Source organism: Pseudorasbora parva, chromosome 19 (genome assembly GCF_024679245.1).
Source record: "Pseudorasbora parva isolate DD20220531a chromosome 19, ASM2467924v1, whole genome shotgun sequence".
NCBI classification, from domain to species: Eukaryota; Metazoa; Chordata; class Actinopteri; order Cypriniformes; family Gobionidae; genus Pseudorasbora; species Pseudorasbora parva.
Window position 1 is genome coordinate 36,018,980 of NC_090190.1, and position 21,550 is coordinate 36,040,529.

Genomic DNA, 21,550 nt, shown 5'->3' on the forward strand with positions numbered 1-21,550 from the left:
ATTCTTAAAGTGAAGCTTGTCTGTATGGTGATTCGATTATTCAGCCTTGTTTTGCATTGCCGTCGAACGCGACACGTTTGCTGCACGGCATGGCACTTCATCAGTAGGTGCACCACTGATATTTACTGAATAACAAGCTAATTTTAACACTCATTCATCTATATTTAGCCTATAGGCCTACAGTAAATATTATACCATGTTATTTTACGTTTGAACCCTCAAGTACTTAATTCTTAGCATTGTTCTCATTTTATGACTAACTGCTCACTTGTATTCGATAATGTTTTAAATTGAGTCTAGGCCTACTTGTAGTTTTTGCTATGGAATAATCATTGGAATCAGGAATTGTGATGCAAATCAAGATGCATTACGGTTTTCTTTTGATTTGTCCTACTTGATTTTGTTACCTCCCATGAAAACAGTATGGTACAACAACAGTGAAAAATGCTATTAGATTGTATTACCAGCATCATATTTATGTGGTTTGAGGCTTTTTTCCCCCTTTTTTAAATTTTATTTTACATCCATACCCACCACTACCCTTAAACGGATGCAAAAAAACATTAGTTTTAGGACATAAGTCACCATGATTTAAAATGAAATGACAGCTCGGGCAAAAATGCTGTAGCGAAACTGCTGGGGTGAAACCTATCCTTATTTGTTTACGGTCTATGAAACAAGGAGGTAATCTAGCACTCGAAAGCGTTCCACCCATAGGGGCCATTGCTGACCAACCAATCACCTGCTGTTAGCATCCCATTGACTCCCATTCATTTTTGCGTCACTTTGACAGTGAATAACTTTACATCTGCTTTACAAGTGTTTAAAGACTCCATTTGTCCATTGTTTATTTTAAGAGAAACACGACAATCAATGTATAAAAGGCTCCATTAGTAACCCCATATGAAACCACCGGAAATGTTCTATATATAGATCATAGATATAGATCAGTGAGCGGGACCTTTCATATTCTAGATGTGACGAGAAGATGAAGTCTGCGATGATGTCATCAAAATCTGATACATTTTAACTGAGACTGAAAGTTTTGAATGCTTATCTCCTAAATGCAAAAAAATTTCAGTGTTTTGGAACACACCAGCTTACTCCTACCCTTAGGGCTAACATAGTCACACAAAGCTAAAACTAATTTTTTTGAATGCTTATCTCCTAAATGCAAAAAAAATTCAGTGTTTTGGAACACACCAGCTTACTCCTACCCTTAGGGCTAACATAGTCACACAAAGCTAAAACTGTAATTGATTTAAGGGGGCCTTTCAATTTAGTTAAGTATTTAGAAGTGTCTAAATTGTAAGAGAGCTCAAAGTAAAAATAAGACTTATTAAAAATGGTAGGATTTTTCATTTTAATGTAATAGATACTATATTTTTTATCTTATATTTTGCAATTATTTAGGGGATATTACGGTACTATTTATATTTACGCAGTAGTTATAATAGACTGTAAATGCTTTTAAGTGTGGTCTTAAAACCCACCTTTTTAGCAGAGCTTTTGATTGAATTGTTACTTCTTAATTTTTCTGTTTTTTTTTGTGTGTTATTTACTTATTTATTTATAGTTGATTGTTTTAATTTTGTAGGGCTTTTTTAATATAAAGTGCATTACAAATACAATTTATTATTATTATCTATTCACCAGACCTGCAAACTCCTCAGAGTAAAAAAGGTGACAGTGTCCGGCGAGGGGGGATAGATAGATAGATAGATAGATAGATAGATAGATAGATAGATAGATAGATAGATAGATAGATAGATAGACAGATAGACAGACAGATAGACAGATAGATAGATAGATAGATAGATAGATAGATAGATAGATAGATAATGCTGCATTTATTTAATTAAAAATGCAGTTAAAAACATATTATATCAAAATATTATTCTGATGTACATCATCTGTTCGCTATGTGAATATATAGTAAAGTGTCATTTATTTCTGTGATCAAAGCTGATTTGATCATCATTTCTCCAGTCTTCAGTGTCACTAATCATTCTCATATTAGGATTTGATGCTTAACAAACATTTATGATTATTAGTGTTGAAAACAGTTTTGCTGCTCATGGTGCTGCTTCATTTTTGTGGAAACCACCATACCATTCAAACATTTGAGGTAAAATTAAAAAAGAGAGAAATTAATCAGACATAGGCTACATTAAATTGATCACAAGTGATATTTTTAATATTACAAAAGATAATTTATTTAATAAATGCTGTCCATTGAACTCTCTCATCAAAGAATCCTGAAAAATAAAATGTATCATGGGTTCCACAACATTTTTAATTAGCACAACTGTTTTCAACACATAATTAAAATTGTTTGATGATTATGAAATCCTCATATGAGAATGAATAGTGAAGGATCATGTGACACTGAAGACTGGAGTAATGATGATAAATTCAGCTTTGATCACAGGAATAAATTACACTTTACTATATTCACATAGAAAAAGCGATTCACATAAATGACCCAATTGACCAAGAAAATGGCGATTGTCGCCGAAAAGTGACAAGTTTGCAGGTCTGATTCACTAAGCACAGACAGACTTTTCAGAAGTTTGATCTCTTTTCAAAGACAATTGGCAGATTATTGCTGTGAACCATTTAAAAACGCAAACTTAAAACTTAAAATTCTGGAACTTTTATTGTTACAAAAAAAAAAAAAGTTGTCTGCATCTACTATAGACAAACACACCCAAAGTAGTAGTTTGTGGAACACTAAAGAAGATTCACTTACTTAATGACTTTATTTTTCCTTGAAGATTTGAAGAACTGATCTCTGTTGCATCCTTAATACATCAAAGTCCTTACAAATGACACAGACGTTGTTTGAGCTTGTGTTTTTCTTCAGCTTTATTTCAACAGGTGCGGACAGGCTTTAATTATGCATGGAATGGTGACAATCTCTCTCTCTCTCGCTCGCTTTCTCAATGTGAGTAAGTTATGCTCCTCTAAAGACATGTACAGTGACCTCTGTTGGCAGACAGTAGGCAATTGAATACAATTATTAGTCTTAGAAAACATACTCAACTATATATTGAGGGACGAGGATATCCCACAAGTAACGATTAGTCCACGGCTTCATTTGAAAGTATGTTTGCCTGAAATTATTTACTATATTACAAGCTTTTTACAACTTAAAAATAGATTAGTAACTATCTCTACCACATCTCTCTATGATCTGTAAATACACCATTTTTAAATGTCTTGTTTTAAAAATCCCGCACCGACACGTTAATCAGCAAATGTAAGGCAGAAAAAGAGGAGTCCATCTAATCTACACTCAATATATGAGATGTTAGCTCTTCTGCAGAACTGAAATGTAGTCTATTCTCTATTCTCTGGAGATTAAACATGAAGAGGAAGTCTAACAATGACACTGAACAAACTCCACATATGGATAAACTGGGATGTCATCATTAGTGCCAGTCTTGAATGCGTCTTGATTCTGCATGTTTGGCTATAGGCTGACTGCAAACATCTTTTGAAGAGTTAGTTGAACATGACTGGTATGAAATAACTAGTAACCACATTTCTGCAGCAAAAATATTTAGTTTAAGACCAGTACCAGAACCCACAGTTATGGTCCTGTCATCCAAACAGCAAATGTACTGTTAAAAAACAGAAGTAAATGAAGCGATACATAGAGCAACTTTGCAGCCTTACATGCAAATACACCCAACTTTTATACTGGAGGTCTGTCCGGAAAAGCAGCATGCATTGAACTTAATCAAGTTCCATAACGGTTAAAACGCTTGCGATTTTCACTCAAAGGCAGGCTTTGAGGCGAAACCAGTCCATAGGCAGCTTGTGGACAAGTTTCGCTTTCAACCAGGTCACAAACAAAGTGGCAAAGTGGCCAACCTGTAATGGGAAAATGACAGGAGAGCCAGGATTCACAAATGTGAGGAATATTGCTGGACGACAACTTCAAACCTGAAATAAAAACTTGGTTCATTTTAAGAACAAACAATGAAAACTACCGGTTCCCAAAGGAGGATCTGTTTTACAACTGAAGGAGCATGCTTATTTATTAATGGCAGAGCATCTGTTGGCACTTTTGGACCTGTGTTTACTCTCGTTCACAAACTTACCAGAAGGTAATGAAGTCCAACAAACCCCCTGAGAGAACTTAAAGGTAATGGCTGTTCCCTGAAAAGGGGCACGACCAGGACGAAAACGAACAAACATCTAAAGCAGTAACAGTTTTTACATACAGTTCAGTACGCGCTCAGCTATGTGACTCGCGTTATTCACAGTGCATAACATGGGGGTAGCAACTGAGAGAAGAAAAACAAGTAACGTGACATGATAGTTAAGACGTTTTCCAGGGACATGCCTTCCACTTCCCATCTCAAGTGCTACGCGTTACCTACATGCAGGCTCGGACGCCATTACACTTCTGCTAGCTCTTAGTGCACATCAAACCAAATGTGCCGTGCTACCTACGTGAAATGTCAAGGGTAAAAATGAAGTAGGCCATTATTGATGGTGGAATGCAAAACTTTTCCTCGTCTCACTATTTTCTGAGTGAAGACGACCCTCCACGCAGGACAAACGAGATGCGATGGAGCTTGCTTGAATGTAGAGGAATGTTATCCAATGGATGTTAATAAGGTGCAAGCTTTGTGTCTTTAGATGTGCATGTGAGATTGTCTGTTTATGAGCGTATGGGTCTGTATGAAGAACCCTCGTCGCCGATGCAGCCCGAGCGACTGATCACAGTGTTTACCTCCCAACAGGCGGCAAAGGAGGGGCTCCTCTCATTACTGCCAAACAAACAGAGACACGTATGAGTCCAAGCTCAAATCATCAATCAGACAATGTATCAGTACCAGTTCATAGCCATCAGGGAAATGCATTCAGCAAACTCATGCTATAAAACGACTGAAGATGAAAAGTATGCAGCAGGGCTGGTGCATCTGCACCAACTTGTCTTTACACAAGCTCATAGTGGGTTCTATTACATTCATTTACATCTAACTGTTCATTTTCCTGAGACTTACCTCTGTTAGCTTTGCTCGGGTATATCTTAGTGAAGTGTCTATACTCTTCTGGAGGAGGGAAGTCATCCAGAGGATGAAAAGAATACTTGGACTCAAAATCATCTGTTAAGAGAGAAAAGAAAATAAGGATATTCAGAGCAACTGAGAGTGATCAGACTCCTTGAGTAACATCACTTTACTTTATAAAACATTTTGATATTTTAAATAATGTACAATAGCATTCAAAATTTGGGGTCAGTAAGGTTTAAAAAAATTAAAGGTTTTATTCAGCAAGGACTCGTAAAGACATCTAATGAGATCTGGGTTTCAAATAAATGCTGTTTTTCTCACTATAGTCCGCTTTATCTTGCTCACTGCATGGGGTTGTTAGAAGGTATTCTTAACAGAGTACATAAGCTGCTTACATTTATTGAGAAAGAGACTTATACAAATAATGTTTTAATTGAAAAATGTTCTTCTTTAGGTTTTTACATCCAAACTTGAGTCAAATTAAGCCAATATATTAAGTTTGGAAACAATATATTGTATTCATAGTCACACAAGAGTTTAAATGTTTTTATAGGATAGGCCTACATAAAAATAGATGGATTTTAGGAAGGGGGTCCCTCATACAAGATTCATTGTATTTGGGGGTCCTTGGCATCATAAAGTTTGAAAACCCCTGTTTTAGTTCATGTAAAACTAGTACAACTAATCTAGTAGCCTATAATTCCTTTGCTGTTTTTTTTTTTTGCACAATAAATTTAAATTGTGTGCATTGAACTGTTTTCAATTTGTATTATAATCAGGAACAACATTATTTGTGGGGGGTGCGGAGGGAAATCATGATGCCGGCTCAACATCGTGATGTCTGTTAGCTATGGGGCCAACCCTAGTTTCTACAAAAATATTAAACAGAACAGATGTTTTCAACATTGATAATTAGAAATGTTTCTTGAGCTCCAATATATTACAATGATTTCTGAATTATCATGTGACATTGAAGATTGGAGTAATGATTGAGCTTTGCATTACAGCATTACATTTTATTTTAAAACATTTAAATATATAGTAGACAGATATTTTATAAATTGCTTGAATAAATGCAGCCTTGATGAACATAAGATACTTCTTTTCATTAGAAAAAATTAAAATAAATTACCAACCCCAAACATTTGAACGGGAGTCTAAGCCTTCTGTAGCTCATCTCATCTATTTATTTATTTTTTTAAATAGCATAAATTGTATTGAACTGCAGCAGAAATGTGACAGCTTTTCACAGCAGCTTTTCCAATACAATTTTATGTCACATGTTCAGACTAGGGATGCAACAACTAGTTGATAAAATCGATAATGAATATCACCAACAACAATTCTCATAATCGATTAGTCGGGTCTGCCTTCTGTGCATGGTAAGCTTTGAGCCACAGCACTGAATAATGCAAACGGACAAAATGCATCTAGAAATAGTGGAGTGGAAACAAAATCTAAAACTTATTTTATAAGTATTTTATTCACAATAGACTATAGATAACATCAAATGTTGAAAGTGAGACATTATGAAATGTCATGCCAAATATTGGCTCATTTCGGATTTCATGAGAGCTACACATTCCAAAAAGGTTGGGACATTAAGAAAGTTTAAGGCCATTCATTTGCTTATTTAATTACTTTTGTTTTATATATGGAAATATTTTTCTATGGTGGAGAGTTTATTAATAAATCAGAAAATGAATAATCATTAGATACGATTTTCCCAATTTAGACTGCATGATGTTTTGAATAGCTTTATACCATTGTTTGAAGCAACTGCATGACATTTTTTATATAAAAATTAAAAACAAGCTGAAAATACACTTCCTGAAAAACTCGTATTGCTTTTCTATAGCATTAAGCCTCAAATCAACTATACATTAGTTTGGTTTCTTCTTTTAAAAAACAAAGTAAAAATTTGCATGGTACAATAATAGGTGCTTTCACATCAGGTAGTTCTAGGAACTCAGTTGTAGGAACTAACCTCTGGGTGGTTTCCTGAGAAATGAATGTTCCCCTAGGGTCATTTACCTGATTGCAATCACACCGACAGTAACTCAGAAGTGACGTAAGCCGTTCTTGCCTTAAGACTTTTCACAATATTTCCTGATGGTTTATAGAACAATTATTCACCTGCTGTCGTTTATACACGTATCCTCTCATGCCGTTATTGAAGCAGCACTTCACTACTTCTGTACGTGATGAGAACTTTTTTTAATAATTTCCTGGGTCAAGATAGAGTCAGATTTTGTGATACATTTCCTCCTCTCTACAGCTACCACGCTTAAACATTGTTTAACATTAAAGCTGTGGACACCTCTGACCTTGGTTACTTTTTTATTATGGAAAATAATTCAGAATATTTTTAGCTTCCTAACAGGTTCAACACGAAAGTGTGGATGTGTTTTGTATCACCTGTAGCACAATGTCAGGGCGCAAAAATAAAGATGGGCCAAAGTGAGCGTTTCAGAGCACATGAAGGAACCATCACTTGCTCTATAGGGCTTGGGCGCCGCGTTGCATTCTGGGACGTCGCGGCCATGTTGATGGCCTCACGAATGTAAACATACAGCAAGTCGAATGAGGAGAAGCAGAGTTGGGAGAAAGAAAAAACATGTTAAAATCCTGAAAGGGATGTGGAATTTACCGGGATACGTTAAATAGGGAAGGCAGGGACCGCTATAGAGACAAAATCGGAACTATTAAATTTTTGGATCCACATGAATTTCCAAAGAAAGAGCGGAGCACCGACGACGACGAAAACTTTATTTTGTTGGTCCCCAACAGACATTCTACTGACTATAAGTAACTTTGCAACTACAATTCAACTTATTCTACTAACCCGAACCCTAACACATATAACCATAACCTACCAGTCTACTAACAGTACAGTTAATACTCTAATTAGTGTTAGTTGACATGCTGTTGAAAACGTACATAGTTAGTAGAATGTTTAAAGTGGACTATCGAAATAAAGTCTAACCGAAACGTATATACTATTAATTTGTATTATTTTTATTATATAAGAAATTGCTCTGCCTCCGTTTTTATTTGTTATTGCAATGTTATTGTTTACTATATTTATAATTTGCACTTCCTCCATTTTCTGTGTCTTTTGTTATTATTTTATAGATACCTATTTATTTGCTTATATAGTATTAAAAGAATTAATTTTTTTAAAAAGTGTATTTATTATTGTTATATAAAGTGCACTCCGTTATATAAAGTGCAACAACTTGCACTCCGTTTTCTGTGTTCATTTTTTATTTGTAACCTTTTACCTTGAAGCATTCCACATTTCTGTGTTCTCAGGTTGCACTACTTGCAAATAAACACTAAAAAAACATCTGATTGTGTGACAATTCTTGCTTTTTGCACATCGTACTGTTATTACTTCTTGTCCGTGGTTGCGCCTCCAAGCATGAAAGCGGTGGAAAGTTAATCCATTTTCGACATTTCCCATGGTGATTATGTGTTGCGCTGTTACACCCCAAAATGCAGCAACGGTTTACCATAGTTGAAATAACGCCAAAATAATCAAATTAAGATACACGACTGAGAGGGAGTACGTCTATAAACAGTCCGCAGTAGTCCGAGTAGCAGTAAAGGATGCCATCAACATGGCCGCCACGCCATAATGACGTCATGACGCCCAAGCCCTATGAGACCAGTGCAGCGCTTGATTCAATTAGGAGAGAACATCATTCTCTCTAGATGAACAAAGGATGTTGAAATGAAAATGTGAGGGTGGGTGAGACTGTAGGTGCGGGTTGAGAGTGAGCTTGAAGGACTCACCTACAAAGGAACGGGAAATGGAAGTGTGTCCATTGCGGATAGGCGGGGGAGGGGGCGGGGGCCCGGCTGGTGTGCGGGAGGGGGGAGGAGGGGGCTTGCCTCGGCTCGGGACATCCGAGGTGCTACCGTGAGTCCGATACGGAGGTGGTGGCGGCGGAGCATCTCGGCCATTCCGTGACGGCTGCCCAGGAACTGGAGGGGCTAATAAAGGAAGTCATGTTGAAAACCATCAACACACAAATAATTCAACACTGCAATTCTTATGCACATGATTCAAACTCTTCTAAAGCCATACCATAGCTTTGTGTGGTTTAATGATGTGAAACCTGGTATCAATATGCCATTTTTCTTTTGTGGTCCATTCATCTTTTGTGAATACAATTAATAGCAGCTTAAATTTCAGTCTGTTCCTCACACAAATCATTTGATGTCATATATCATATGACCTGCGAAGACTTATATGGTCCTTTTATAGTTTCCTATGAGGAACTTGACAGATGTGGTCATAATGATCTATAGATGTATGAAAAAGAGCAGCTTCAAAATTTCTGCATATTCTGCAAAGTAGACAGTAAATAATGACAGACACACACACACACATACACCTTCAGAAATACATTTAGAACTGTAAATACTACCGTTCAAAAGTTTGGGGTCATTTCTTTTATTCATTAAGCATGCATTTAATTGATCAATAGTGACAAAGATATTTATAATGTTACCAAATATTTCCATCTCAAATAAATGACGTCCTTTAGAACTTTCTATTCATCAAAGGATCATGAAAAAAATATATATATCTCAGGGTTTCCAGAGCATCAAACCATCATATTAGAATGATTTCTGAAGGATCATGTGACACTAAAGACCAGAGTAATGATGCTGAAAATTCAGCTTTGATTACAGGAATAAATTACATTTAAAAATATATTTAATTAGAAAACAGCTATTTTAAATTGTTATAATATTTTATTATGTTCCTGTTTTTACTGTTCCATTCTATCAAATAAATGCAGTCTCGGTGAGCATAAAAGACTTGAAAAGCACAACAAACAAACAAAAAACTGTACAGGCCCCAAATTTTTAAAAGGTTTCAACGAAAACAGTGTATTAAGCAAATTAGAGGACTTTCTCGCAAGATTAAAAAAAAAAAAATCTGGAACCACCTTATTTCAGACCTCACCTGCTCCTCGTCCCGGGGGCTCTCGTGCTGGAGGAGGTGGTCTGGCAGCCTGTGGGCTGGGTGATGGTGGTGGAGGAGGTGCATGCCCACGTGTCGGTGTGTGTCCAGCCGCTGAAGGCTTCTTGCTGAGTGAGTTGTGTCTCTGGGGAAGTTCAGGGGCAGCCTCATTCACAGGACTGGAGGGGCCATTGGAAACCACAGACTGCTGACGGTATGGGGGCGGAGGCGGGGCCAGGGAGGACGAGGAGGATGATGAAGATGAGCGGTTGCTCACAGGTGATGGAGGAGGTTTCACTGGTGGAGGTGGTGCGTTATCACGCACCGGTGCTGGAGAGGGTCCTCGCTGACCTGGAGTCGGTGGAAGCGGTTTTTCGCGATTGTACAAGGCCGCTGTGGCCTTTTGCTGTGGGGCAGGAGGAGCGTTTCCACGCCGAGACATTGGGGGTGGCGGAGGTGGGGCAGAAGAGCTGTGCTTCATGCCTGTAGAGGGGCTACTGCCTCCAGCAGGGGAACGAGAGAGATCAGGCAGGGATGGTCTCTGGGAACGACCAGACTCTGTGGGAGAAGCCTGTTGAGAGGGACTGTCGGGGTCATCGTGACTGCCAGGTGGGCGTGGGGCAGCAGAACGAGTGCTAGGAGGGTGCAATGCAGACCTGCCTGCAGAACCATCTGCAACACAGCACAACTGATTCAATTAAAGCGCTTCAATTTTTTTTTTAAATCTGTAGCTTGAATGATATGAATTACAGTTTATTCATCTCTAATCCCCTGTAATGTTTCACACAAAACAAAACTCATTAGCAGATGCTAATGGATAGTATGACGGTGCCGCTACATTGGGCCGTGTTCAGCATTAAATTTTTTACGAGTGAAACAACTATATCCTATAACCAAACTGACACCTGAACATTTCAGGACTCTCAACTGCAAACCCGTGCTGAATGAATGTAACCACGTTGGACAACTAGACTTTAATGGCCTATAGAGGGCGCAACAGCAACTAACTAAACCCTAAACCAACTTTTGTTAGTCAATGATCTGCAAGGGCTTTATTAGTGCTCTTCATTGATTTGAGTAAATGTTCTGACATTTGGGTATGAAGTGTTTTAATTCTACAATATATGGTGCAAAAACAGTGGCTGCTACAGTTGAAATTTCCTATTGGACGTTGTTGGTCATCGTGACATATGGTGGTTGTTCCAACGGCTCATTACAATTCCCCTGGCATGAGCTCACTACGCCCTAAGAAATGTTTTCCCGGAAAACTTCACCCTCCTCTACTTCAGGTAAAGGGGGAGAAATTCTCTCCTCAAAGCTACTGGCATCACTCCAGGCATTCTTCATCTTTGTGAGACTGACAACTGTCAATCTATCCCTCACTGCAGGTCTCAGGTGCATGGATTCGGATCGCATGTCAAACTGCTGAAATCACGTGACATTGGCAATCCGAATCATGAATCGATACGCTGATTCATAAAGGTTCGAAACTTTGTTTTGAGATCGGCCCATCACAAGTTGTTATTTAGTTGTTTTTTTGTGCACAAACTATTCTTGTTGCATCATAAAATTATTGTAGTCACTGTACTGAGATGAACTTTTTAACGTCTTTAGTGCCTTTTATGGGTCTTGAGAGAGGAAATCTGTCTGAGCCATCGAATTTCAACAAAAATATCTTCATTTGTGTGGTCTTACGGGTGTCGAACAACATTAGGCTAAGTAATTATTGACAGAATTTTTGGGCGAACTACCCCTTTAAGACATAACTGACTATGACAGGCATTTTTACATCCTTTTGTGTGAATATTTGCGTGTTGTAAGACGCTGTGATTGTGATCCAATGTCGCTGAATGCAGTTGGGAGTCCTGAAAATGTACAGGCTTGTATTACGCGGCACTACCATACTATCCATTAGCATCTGCTCTGGAGTTTTGTTTCGTGTGAAAAGGAGATTAGAGATGAAAATAAACAGTGCATCAAAGCCATAACTATAATGCAGAGTTCACACTGCACAATTTAAGGCACGATTGTCACTCGCCGACAGGTTGTGTGAAAATCGCAGACAAATGCCTGAAATCAAAGGCAAATCGAGTGATAATCATTATAGACCAAGAATATCCTTCTTACACATAAGCTTTACGATTAAATCAAACAGAAACGAAGCACAAACGTTTGCTTAACCATTGCAAAATGATTCTCCTTGCAGAACACAATCCTCGTTCCCTGCATCTCCCTAATCATTTCCTCCTCCATAATCTTGTTTTCTTTTACTCCTTTTCAGCACACAGCAAATTTGTATCAAATTTCTTGCAAGTTAACATTTTTAAAGACAATTCCAGTCTTGCAAGAGAACTCCGGTCTCACGCACGTGTGATCTTGCGTTATTTCCTTCCCCATTTCCTTCTCGCATGCGTTTAGGGCTTTGTGCACCAGAGGTGTTAGAGATACTATGAACAGCGATCTGATGAGTTTGAAAATCGGCAGTGTGAACTCGGCATAAGTGATGTACAGATCCTTAAAAAAATTCTTCTAGACCAACAGCAAATGGTACACAACATAGGGTATGAAAACCATTTCAATTTCTGGGAGAACTATTCCTTGAAATAGATCAACAAACAAAAGAATTTAACAAACACACCTCCTACATGTCGCAACTTTGGGGTGCCACCCTGAAACAGCCCTGCCACTGGCTGGACCGGTGCAGAAGACCCTCCACTGCTGGACACGCCTCCACTGCTTCCTTTCGACTCTGAAAAACATGGCATGATCATTAAAATATACTCCCCGGTTTCTACTGATATAAAGCCATATGCTAAATCGCTGAAGTAACCCTTTAATAAAAAAGGAATATTTATTAAACAAGCCAGATCAAGAGCAGAAACTAAATAAAGTGCATAACTGAAAAATAAAGCATAGGCGCAAAACTAATACAAACAGTGGGCACAGCGCATCGCACATTAGGCTCCAAATTAAAAATAAATAATGCACCTGCAGTTATAAAACTATTATTACACTACAACATTGAAATATGGAAATTCTGATATGTTCAAACAGCCTACTCAAAACAGACAGGGCAACCTAACGCAAACCATTTAGGGTTAGCTTTTTTTTGTTGTTGTTGAAGGTTTAGGTGATATGAAGGTTTGTCGTCGAGCGGTGATATGAAAACTTGCTTGCAAAATTTGCATTTGACTTTTTTCACCATTTTCTATTTAAAAAAAAAAAATGCTGCCACACTGCCAGTCTTTGTTCACATGGTAGAATAGGACTGACTATGAAAATGCTCTCACAATTAAATAAATAATATACAGCAAACTAGTCTAACGTTACTTCAATCTGTCTCTCTTCTCCAGTGGGTTGGGCTAATCCAAAAGACGTGAAAACAAGGGGGGTGTTCTTTTGTGGGGGGTGACAGACTTTTACCTGTGAAACAGTGGTGCTCTGAAAACATCCCCATTAGCAATTAGTGCTTTCCACCGGATGAAATGAACGTGGCAAAACTGATGAAATGAACGTGGCAAAACTGATGAAATGAACGCAGCAAAACTGATGAAATGAACGCAGCAAAACTGATGAAATGAACGCAGCAAAAATCGAATTGACCGAATCAGAATTCTGGTATGATACCAGAACGTATCGACTAACAATGGACCTCAAAATTAGAACCAAATCTTGAGTATAACACAGTTTTCAATTTGAAGTGAACTATACATTTGGGCATAAGCGTCAAAGCAAAAACAAATGTGGGTGGGTCCTCTCAGATTTTTTTTTTTACTGTAGATCAGGGCTATTCAAATCTTACCCTGGAGGGCCAATGCAGTGCAGAGTTTAGCTTCAACCCTGATAAAACACACCTGAACATGCTGATCAGTGTCTTCAGGATCATTAGAAAATCACAGGTGGGTGTGTTTGATCAGGGTTGGAGCTAAACTCTGCACTGCATTGGCCCTCCAGGGTAAGATTTGAATAGCCCTGCTGTAGATGATGCCATTGAAATTAAAGGGATAGTTTCTTCAGTAGAACACAAATGAAGATTTTTAACTCCAACCATTGCTCGTATAATGCATGTCAATGGGTCTAGATTGGCATGCATTATATGAGCAACGTTGGAGTTAAAAATCTCCATTTGTGTTCTACTGAAGAAACAAACACACCTTCATCTTGGATGCCCTGGGGGTAAGCAGATAAACATCACATTTTCATTTTTGGGTGAACTATCCCTTTAAGTACAAATAATAATCTTGTTTACGAAACGTCTGGTTGGGGCAGAAAAAATTACGGAAAACACAGAATCACTTGCAGCAACAATTGTGTTGGGGTAAGACGCACAGCATCAAGCTGATGCAAATCGACCCAGGGTTCGAATCCGCCTTTTGCCGAACTCGCTCTAATCCCTTTTCCCATCACATATCAGATCAGAAAGGCATTTATTTTCAATGAAAATGAAGAAAATATTAGAAAAGTGAAAATAAACCATCTAAAATGTTTAATAAGTGTTTATCAGATAGGGGCAGGAAAACAGACATGTGCTCAATAAGCAACGATAAAAGTGAGTGGGCCAAATATCATTGGTCTAAAATAGTGGGTGGGTCTTCTCATGACTTTTGAAGTTTAATGTGTGCATTAACAAAAACTTGAAAGATGAAAGCCTCTCAACATGTTGAACTCTCAAAGTCAAGCTATTCCTAGATGTCACTTACTCTCAATCATCGGTGCACTCCTGTCACTTACAACGGCAACTTTCTTCAACTTGGCCCCTTTGCAAATATCAGAAAGCAATGCGCCTCGGCCCTTTGCTTCATCTCGGTTCAGCTTCGGCGGTGTTGTGTTTGCCTGTGGAAAAAGTGCATTTCTTTTTTGTTCAGGTATACCAAGGGTTCGCAGAGGCTGGTAAAATTTGCGATGTATTTGCTGTGAATGTTTTTTTGCAGTCCCTAGTAAAGTTACCAGGCTTTTAGAGAGTACTTACCAGGCTAAGGGTGGGGGGAGGAGGGGGTCCACCTGGGGGTGGAGGGGGAGGAATGGGCATCTTTGATCTGTGTCCGGTGTTTGCAGCTGAGTGTGTGTGACACTTAATACGTCATGAAGACAGTTACCTAATGAAACAGAAAAGAACAACTCAACAACCTCAACACTTTTGCATAATGACTATTTTACATATATTACATTATGTACAATAACATTCAGTAATGTGATTCATAAGTATGTCTACATTAATAACTGCTGGAAAGTGGTGCATATACATTGTCCAAGTTTACAGGGCAGAAAATATCCATATACTGCTCCATTTAATCATTAACATCTTATTTAACACGTTGACAACCACACACTGAAGCTCGGGTGATATCTGACAGCTCGTGGCTTAACCTTGCCGGACTCTAATTGTAACGTTAGTTCTTTTAATACCATATAATACACCATACTAACTTACACTCATTAGGAAACTGTACAAATACATTTATATACGATCTCTGCAATTGCTCTGCCCAAGATGGCTAGAACAATGTTATCAGTTTATTGTACTATAAATTAGTGTAATATGATGAACCTAGATTGTATATGTAAACAAAAACGGCCTGCAGTCTACAGCTGTTAAACTCGTATGCTTTATTCAGCTAATTTATTGACTAGGAAAGCATTAAATATCGGTCGTCAAATGACATTTAAATGCATGTTTCGTTCTTTATTTGCATATTTATTTGATTGTGAATTAGCTCGATTTTAGCCGTAGCTTAGCTTGGCCTCGCGCTTGGCAGGTGCGTCCATCACTTCAAGACGTTTCCGACGGTGCGTGGAGAAAATGTTCCGTTTGCCCGAAACGTCTTTAATGCGTTTATGTGATAAAGCATTACAATGTTTGTGCTTACTTTTTTCCGCAGTGTCCGATGATTTCGCAAACCGGGATCCCCTCATACATGATCTCGCGCGTCAATCGCCTTGATTTGCTCCCCTGTTTGGACCGGAAATTGCGTCATCGACTATATGGTCTTCATGTGATGCTGTTTATTATTTACTTTACACAATGTAAGTTTTTTTTTTTCTTATTTGTCTTATCTTTTCTGGATGTCTTGTTAAATAGATTAACTTATGTTATGTTTATACGTTCTAATAATAATAATAATAATAATTTAAAAAATGTTTATTATTTTTTTTATTTTAAAACTCGCTATTTTTATTAAATGACAGAAACAAGGCAGAAACGTCGATTGAATTGTTGTGATTATTCTGTTATTGTTTCTAATTAAAACCTTATTTTTTATTTGCTTTATTCAATTTTATTAAATGCTTTATTTTTAGCTAAAATTGTTGGTTAACTTATCTTAAAGAATGATATGTCAATGCGTGTTAATGTTTCATTTAAATGTTACTTTAGTGAAAATTACATTGAATCCACGTTTTCTGCACATGTGGTGATTTTGTTGGGTAAATATTATAGGCCTAAATATCTAATTCTGTCCTAAATTAGCAATAATCTCTCTCTCTCTCTCTCTCTCTCTCTCTCTCTCTCTCTCTCTCTCTCTCTCTCTCTCTCTCTCTCTCTCTCTCTCTCTCTCTCTCTGCGTTTTAGTATGGCGGTTCATTTGCAGTTTGGTTCAGTAAAACCAAGTACAGGAAGATTATCATGCATAACCACACACACTGGAATTTAATTCATGAAATACAAATCTAGTTGTTTTATGATATTAATGAACAAAACAACTCTTAATACCAGGAATGCCAAAAGCTGACACGTGGTGGTGCTCTAAGATTAAATAACAAAATTAAAAAAAACGTAGTTCTACCGTCATATGTGAAAAGTGTGGCTTATAGTTCACCCAAAAACACATGTGATTTCTTTCTTCTGTTGAACACAAAAGAAGATATTTTGAAGAATGACGGTAACCATACTGTTGATGGATTCCAATGATCTGGAAGTCAGTGGGGCTCATCAACTATTTGGTTGCTTAGCAGAAGAAATAATTTCATACAGATTTGGAACAAATTGAGGGTGATTATTTGTGTGTGTGTGTGGAGAGAGAGAGAGAGAGAGAGAGAGAGAGAGAGAGAGAGAGAGAGAGAGAGAGAGAGAGGGAGAGAGAGAGAGAGAGAGAGAGAGACCCAGATGACATCTGTACTGACAGGACAAGAAAATAAGGCCTACTTTATAGCTGCTTTTTCGGTATGTATTCTTGAATATAAAAAAACACACCTATACTCAGATAGGCCTAGGTTGGAGTGTCAATTATTTGGTATAATATGCCTACCAAATGATCGTAGGCCTACTATGATAATTTACTTTTTGAACTGCCTTTGAGACATTTAATTATAACTTTATTTAAACAATACATGCTATCTGATGAAGAAGGTAGAAGGAAGTGCAGTACTAGAAATGATTATTAACATAGTAGTTAATAATGAAGTAGTTGCTTCACCTGGAATAAAAGTCAATTAGCCGAGACATTTAATATAATTCAGTTTATTTATTTGAAAACAAACAAACCAAAAAATACGGTCAAACTAAAAATGTTCAGTAAAAATGCATATCCACTGTGACTTCCTGCCGACATTCCGTGCATGTTTTTTTTTTTCTCTTGCAGATGGGAATGTTGAAATGATTTACTCTATGATGACATCATCATAAGGAGCACAGTTACCATTGAATATGCGAAAGAATGCTGTTAGATGATATAACGGGCAACTCTACCAGAACCGTCTTTATCAATGTAACTACTTTTGGCACAGACATGTTCCTTATACCAACATATGGCAGGCAGATTTGTTATGAAGCAAAATTCTCCACTAGTTACAGTAAATGAATGATGCTTGACAATTACTGCAATTTCATCAGTCATCAAACACACTTCACACAGATTGTAATGCCTTTCAAATAAATGCAAGATCCCTTGCACATGGCAATCATAATCAGTAACGCTTTAGTGTGTCACTCAAAGCAAGATGTGCAATATGTACAATAATGTAAAACAATATAGTTTTTGTATAAAAAATATTTAAAGTCTAAGGGATGTTATATAAAGAGTGAATATTTTTGAGTAAACGAGTCAGGATAATGTAGTCAACCAATCCTGACAAGGTCATCAAGACCAACTGACCAATCAGAATAAAGTGTTTCGGGGAGCTGCATAACAATGGATAATAATAGGGTCATTTTGGGGGGAAAAAAACACTATAAACTATAATATACTTTGCTAATCATTCCTTTGTAAGACGGTATGTTGTGTTCAGCCTAAAACATAATTTCAGAGCATAACCAAAATAACTGTTGCACAAGAAAAAAAATAAAATCTCATCATGACCCTCTTAAAAAAAAGTACCCTGTTACATTAACAGCAATGAAAGAAAAACAAAGCATCACTTCATATCACTGTGTATTTGATTTCTCTAAAATATACTAGAAAAGTGGGCATACATCATAACATTATACTTATTGAATTACTTCTAAATGTATGAATCCTATTATTTTTGGATTTAGAATGATCATTTAATTGAACAATGAATTTTTTTGTATCATAGCAGTGTTTTTTTATTTTTTTATTTTATTTTTTATTATTAAACCAACTAATTTCAGAAAATAAATGAAGAAAAAACATGTATAGCCAAATATATTTGGACACTTATATGTGCTTATTGAGAATTTCATTCATTCAAATCCATTGGCATTAATATGGCCATTTTTTAAAACTGGTTTATTAGTAATTGGTGTCCAAATATGTTAGGCCATGAAGCGTATACAGGGTAATATAGCTGTGAATAATCATTATGAACCGGTTGCTACCCCTCAATGCCTCCTAAAATGTCATATGATCTTTATATGAAATCATATGCCACAAACGTTTTCTTACAACTGAATATCAGTTTGTCTCTTAAACACAATGCAAAAGTTTGTATGAAGACTCAAAGAAAAAGAAGAAAACCTGCCTTCGACCTGTTAGAAGAGGTTTGCAGGACAAATGCGACAAATGCGATCTTATAATAGTGAGATTATGAAAATACAAACAGGTTTCTGTTTTTAGATGCATGTTTTGTTGCTTTTGTGTTCTCTTCTACTCGGTAGCAATGCCTCAGCGCCACAAATACACAGAACGCAAAGGAAATCGAACCCTCGCGCGGCCGAGCCGCTAGCTAGCTATGCTACATTTCTAGGACGGAGTTGTCTGGACATCTTTGGACAAACAATATAAAGTACAAAATGTACATGTTATGATCACATGCTTATCGCGTCACCACACTTTTAGGCTTTGTCACTCTGTTAGTAGCACAAGATAACAAGATGAGTTAGGCAGTGCTTAGAGTTCACGTCACAAACAGACCGGTGGTGAACTAAAGCAAGTCGTGTGTTTTGTTCTTCTTTCGTTCGAGCACTGCACAGTTCAGGCCCTGGTCCACGTCTTTTGCAGGGAACAAACCGTTGTGTAGTCTCCACCTTCGCCCACTTCATTTGACCTGAAGACTGACAGGAACATCTTTGTTGCGATTTATTTGATTCAGGAATCACATGTTCAGAAAAAGAAACGATGGCTCAATATCTTAAGACAGAGATAATGTTGAGTTAATTCTCAACTAGAGACATGTACAAGCTAACCTGCTGGCAGTGTTGTTAAAGAGGATTTGGGTACACCTGTCGAGGGTCATAGGTCATTTCTGGCATGTATTGCTCATGAAGCTCGGCGTCCAGTGGGAGGCCATCCATGTGTATATCAGAGTAACCATATGGAGGGTAAACTGCATCCAGATCTGAGAGAGAGAGAGAGAGAGAGAGAGAGAGAGAGAGAGAGAGAGAGAGAGAGAGAGATTCCATTTACAGTCATGTGCAAACAATATTTCAGTTGTTTTTGTCTTTGATGTTATTAATCATTTTTATTTTGTAATTATTTAATTAAAATAATGATTTTTTTTAAATAGTGTTTAACTTTGTCTGATCTTAATATCAGCTGCAGAGTTGATAGTTACGACCCGTTCAAATGAACGCTAGATGAGTATATTCTTATAAATAAAAATCATAAAATATTATTTTTTAAAAAACATTATTTTATTTTTAAATGTTTTTGTTTTTTCAATAAATAATATTTTATTTATATAAATTATCTGTAAATGAATCTGTTGTTTTTATATACAATTTAATTAACATGTTAATTAAATTGTATAAATTATAATTCATATATATATATATATAAATATATTTATATTTATATATATATATATATATATATATATATATATATATATATATATATATATATATATATATATATATATATAATTACACATATATCACATATATTTAGAAAAAGTATATACATTTTAATAAAAGGTAGTGTTATACTAATGGTTGCATGATTTTGCTGGTGTACTATAATTTATAGATTTTATTTCATGAAATAGCATCTTCATAATTAATCACAAAACGATTATTAATTTAACAGAATAATTTGAAGATGTTAACCACACATATGGGGACCATTGCCTTAAGTTAGTTTTTACAAACTGTGGGACGAGCTTCAGACTTAATGGCTGAACAGTATCAGTGTGTAAAATATCCCCATGACCGGATCAAACAGGTTGAGCTGTTTTTAGTGGGTTGTTTTATATTTACAGGTTCTCCAGTCTTCTACTAGAGTCATCTGTGCGGATGTCATTGACATCTGAAACTCAACAGCGCATCACATACGCCGGACCGCCGCAGATTTAATGTTCCCCTACAGAGAGACACATTCTGTCACTTTACGGAACAGATTGACTACAGTGCAAATTCACTGTCTCTCTTTATCTTTTTGTCTTTGACCCCTCTCTCACACGCAAACGCACGCCATAACTCATTTGTCATGTGGCATTTTATTTTAATGCTCTTCGCTCTAATGCAGCGGGATGGGCTGGATAAATAGGCAATTTGTGGTGATGTTGTGTACTAAAGCAGAAGGATTGTGAGTGAATATGCTGGGCTGTCGAATGTGCTCTTACCATCTGGTATGTATCCAGGGTCAAGTGGCATGGCAGCATGTGCCTGAAAGAAAAAGAACGGAAACGCATTCTTCAAACGCTTCCTTAATAAAGGACAGAAATACCAATACTACTGAAATATTAAAAAAATATATATTATATTTGAGCAGCCAATCAGCATGTTAGAAATATTTCTGAAGGGTCACATGACACTAAAGCTGCTGGAATAAATTACATTTTAAAATATATTTAGCTAATTTAAATGGTAATAATATTATAATTTTTTCCCTGTATTTTTTATCAAATAAATGCAGCCTTGGTAAGCAAAAGAGACTTGTTTAAAAAACATTTTAAAATGTTACTGCCTGTCCTGAGTTTGCTTTAGTGGCTTTATGTGAATTAAAGGGAAAACTCACCCCAAATACTGCATTTTATTGTTTAGTCTTGTCTTTCCAAACCCCTATGACTTGATTTATTTTGTGGAACACAAATTAAATTGAAGGGAACATGACAAATCAATATGTTCTCTAAATGTAAATGTCTAGGAAGTACACAATTAGTTGTTTAGCAACACTTTAAAGTTGGAAAATACAATTTCCAACAGATC

The 21,550-nt window shown here is 36.8% G+C and overlaps 2 protein-coding genes across 5 annotated transcripts in view; both read right to left on the bottom strand.

The window, feature by feature from the left end:
* Positions 1–2,850: 2,850 nt before the first annotated feature.
* On the bottom strand, positions 2,851–15,104 carry wipf2b (WAS/WASL interacting protein family, member 2b). Its single transcript, XM_067425898.1, has 7 exons — positions 14,978–15,104; positions 14,709–14,841; positions 12,647–12,757; positions 10,012–10,680; positions 8,829–9,029; positions 5,022–5,123; positions 2,851–4,784 (listed from the first exon to the last, which is right to left on the bottom strand). Exons 1-7 carry the CDS (start codon positions 15,035–15,037, stop codon positions 4,744–4,746), a joined length of 1,317 nt encoding a protein of 438 aa, XP_067281999.1. The 5' UTR covers positions 15,038–15,104; the 3' UTR covers positions 2,851–4,743.
* Positions 15,105–17,448: 2,344 nt separating this feature from the next.
* jupb (junction plakoglobin b) overlaps positions 17,449–21,550 on the bottom strand; it is a 139,909-nt gene continuing 135,807 nt past the window's right edge. For 3 of the 4 annotated variants that reach the window (XM_067425896.1, XM_067425897.1, XM_067425894.1), the window contains 3 exons: positions 20,965–21,007; positions 19,589–19,740; positions 17,449–19,456 (listed from right to left, as the gene is read on the bottom strand). In XM_067425896.1, coding sequence (XP_067281997.1) covers positions 19,604–19,740; positions 20,965–21,007 — 180 coding nt within the window. In that variant the 3' untranslated portion in view covers positions 17,449–19,456; positions 19,589–19,603. Of the gene's footprint in view, positions 19,470–19,588; positions 19,741–20,964; positions 21,008–21,550 lie in introns of all 4 variants that reach the window. The other variant, XM_067425895.1, reaches the window with a different exon arrangement.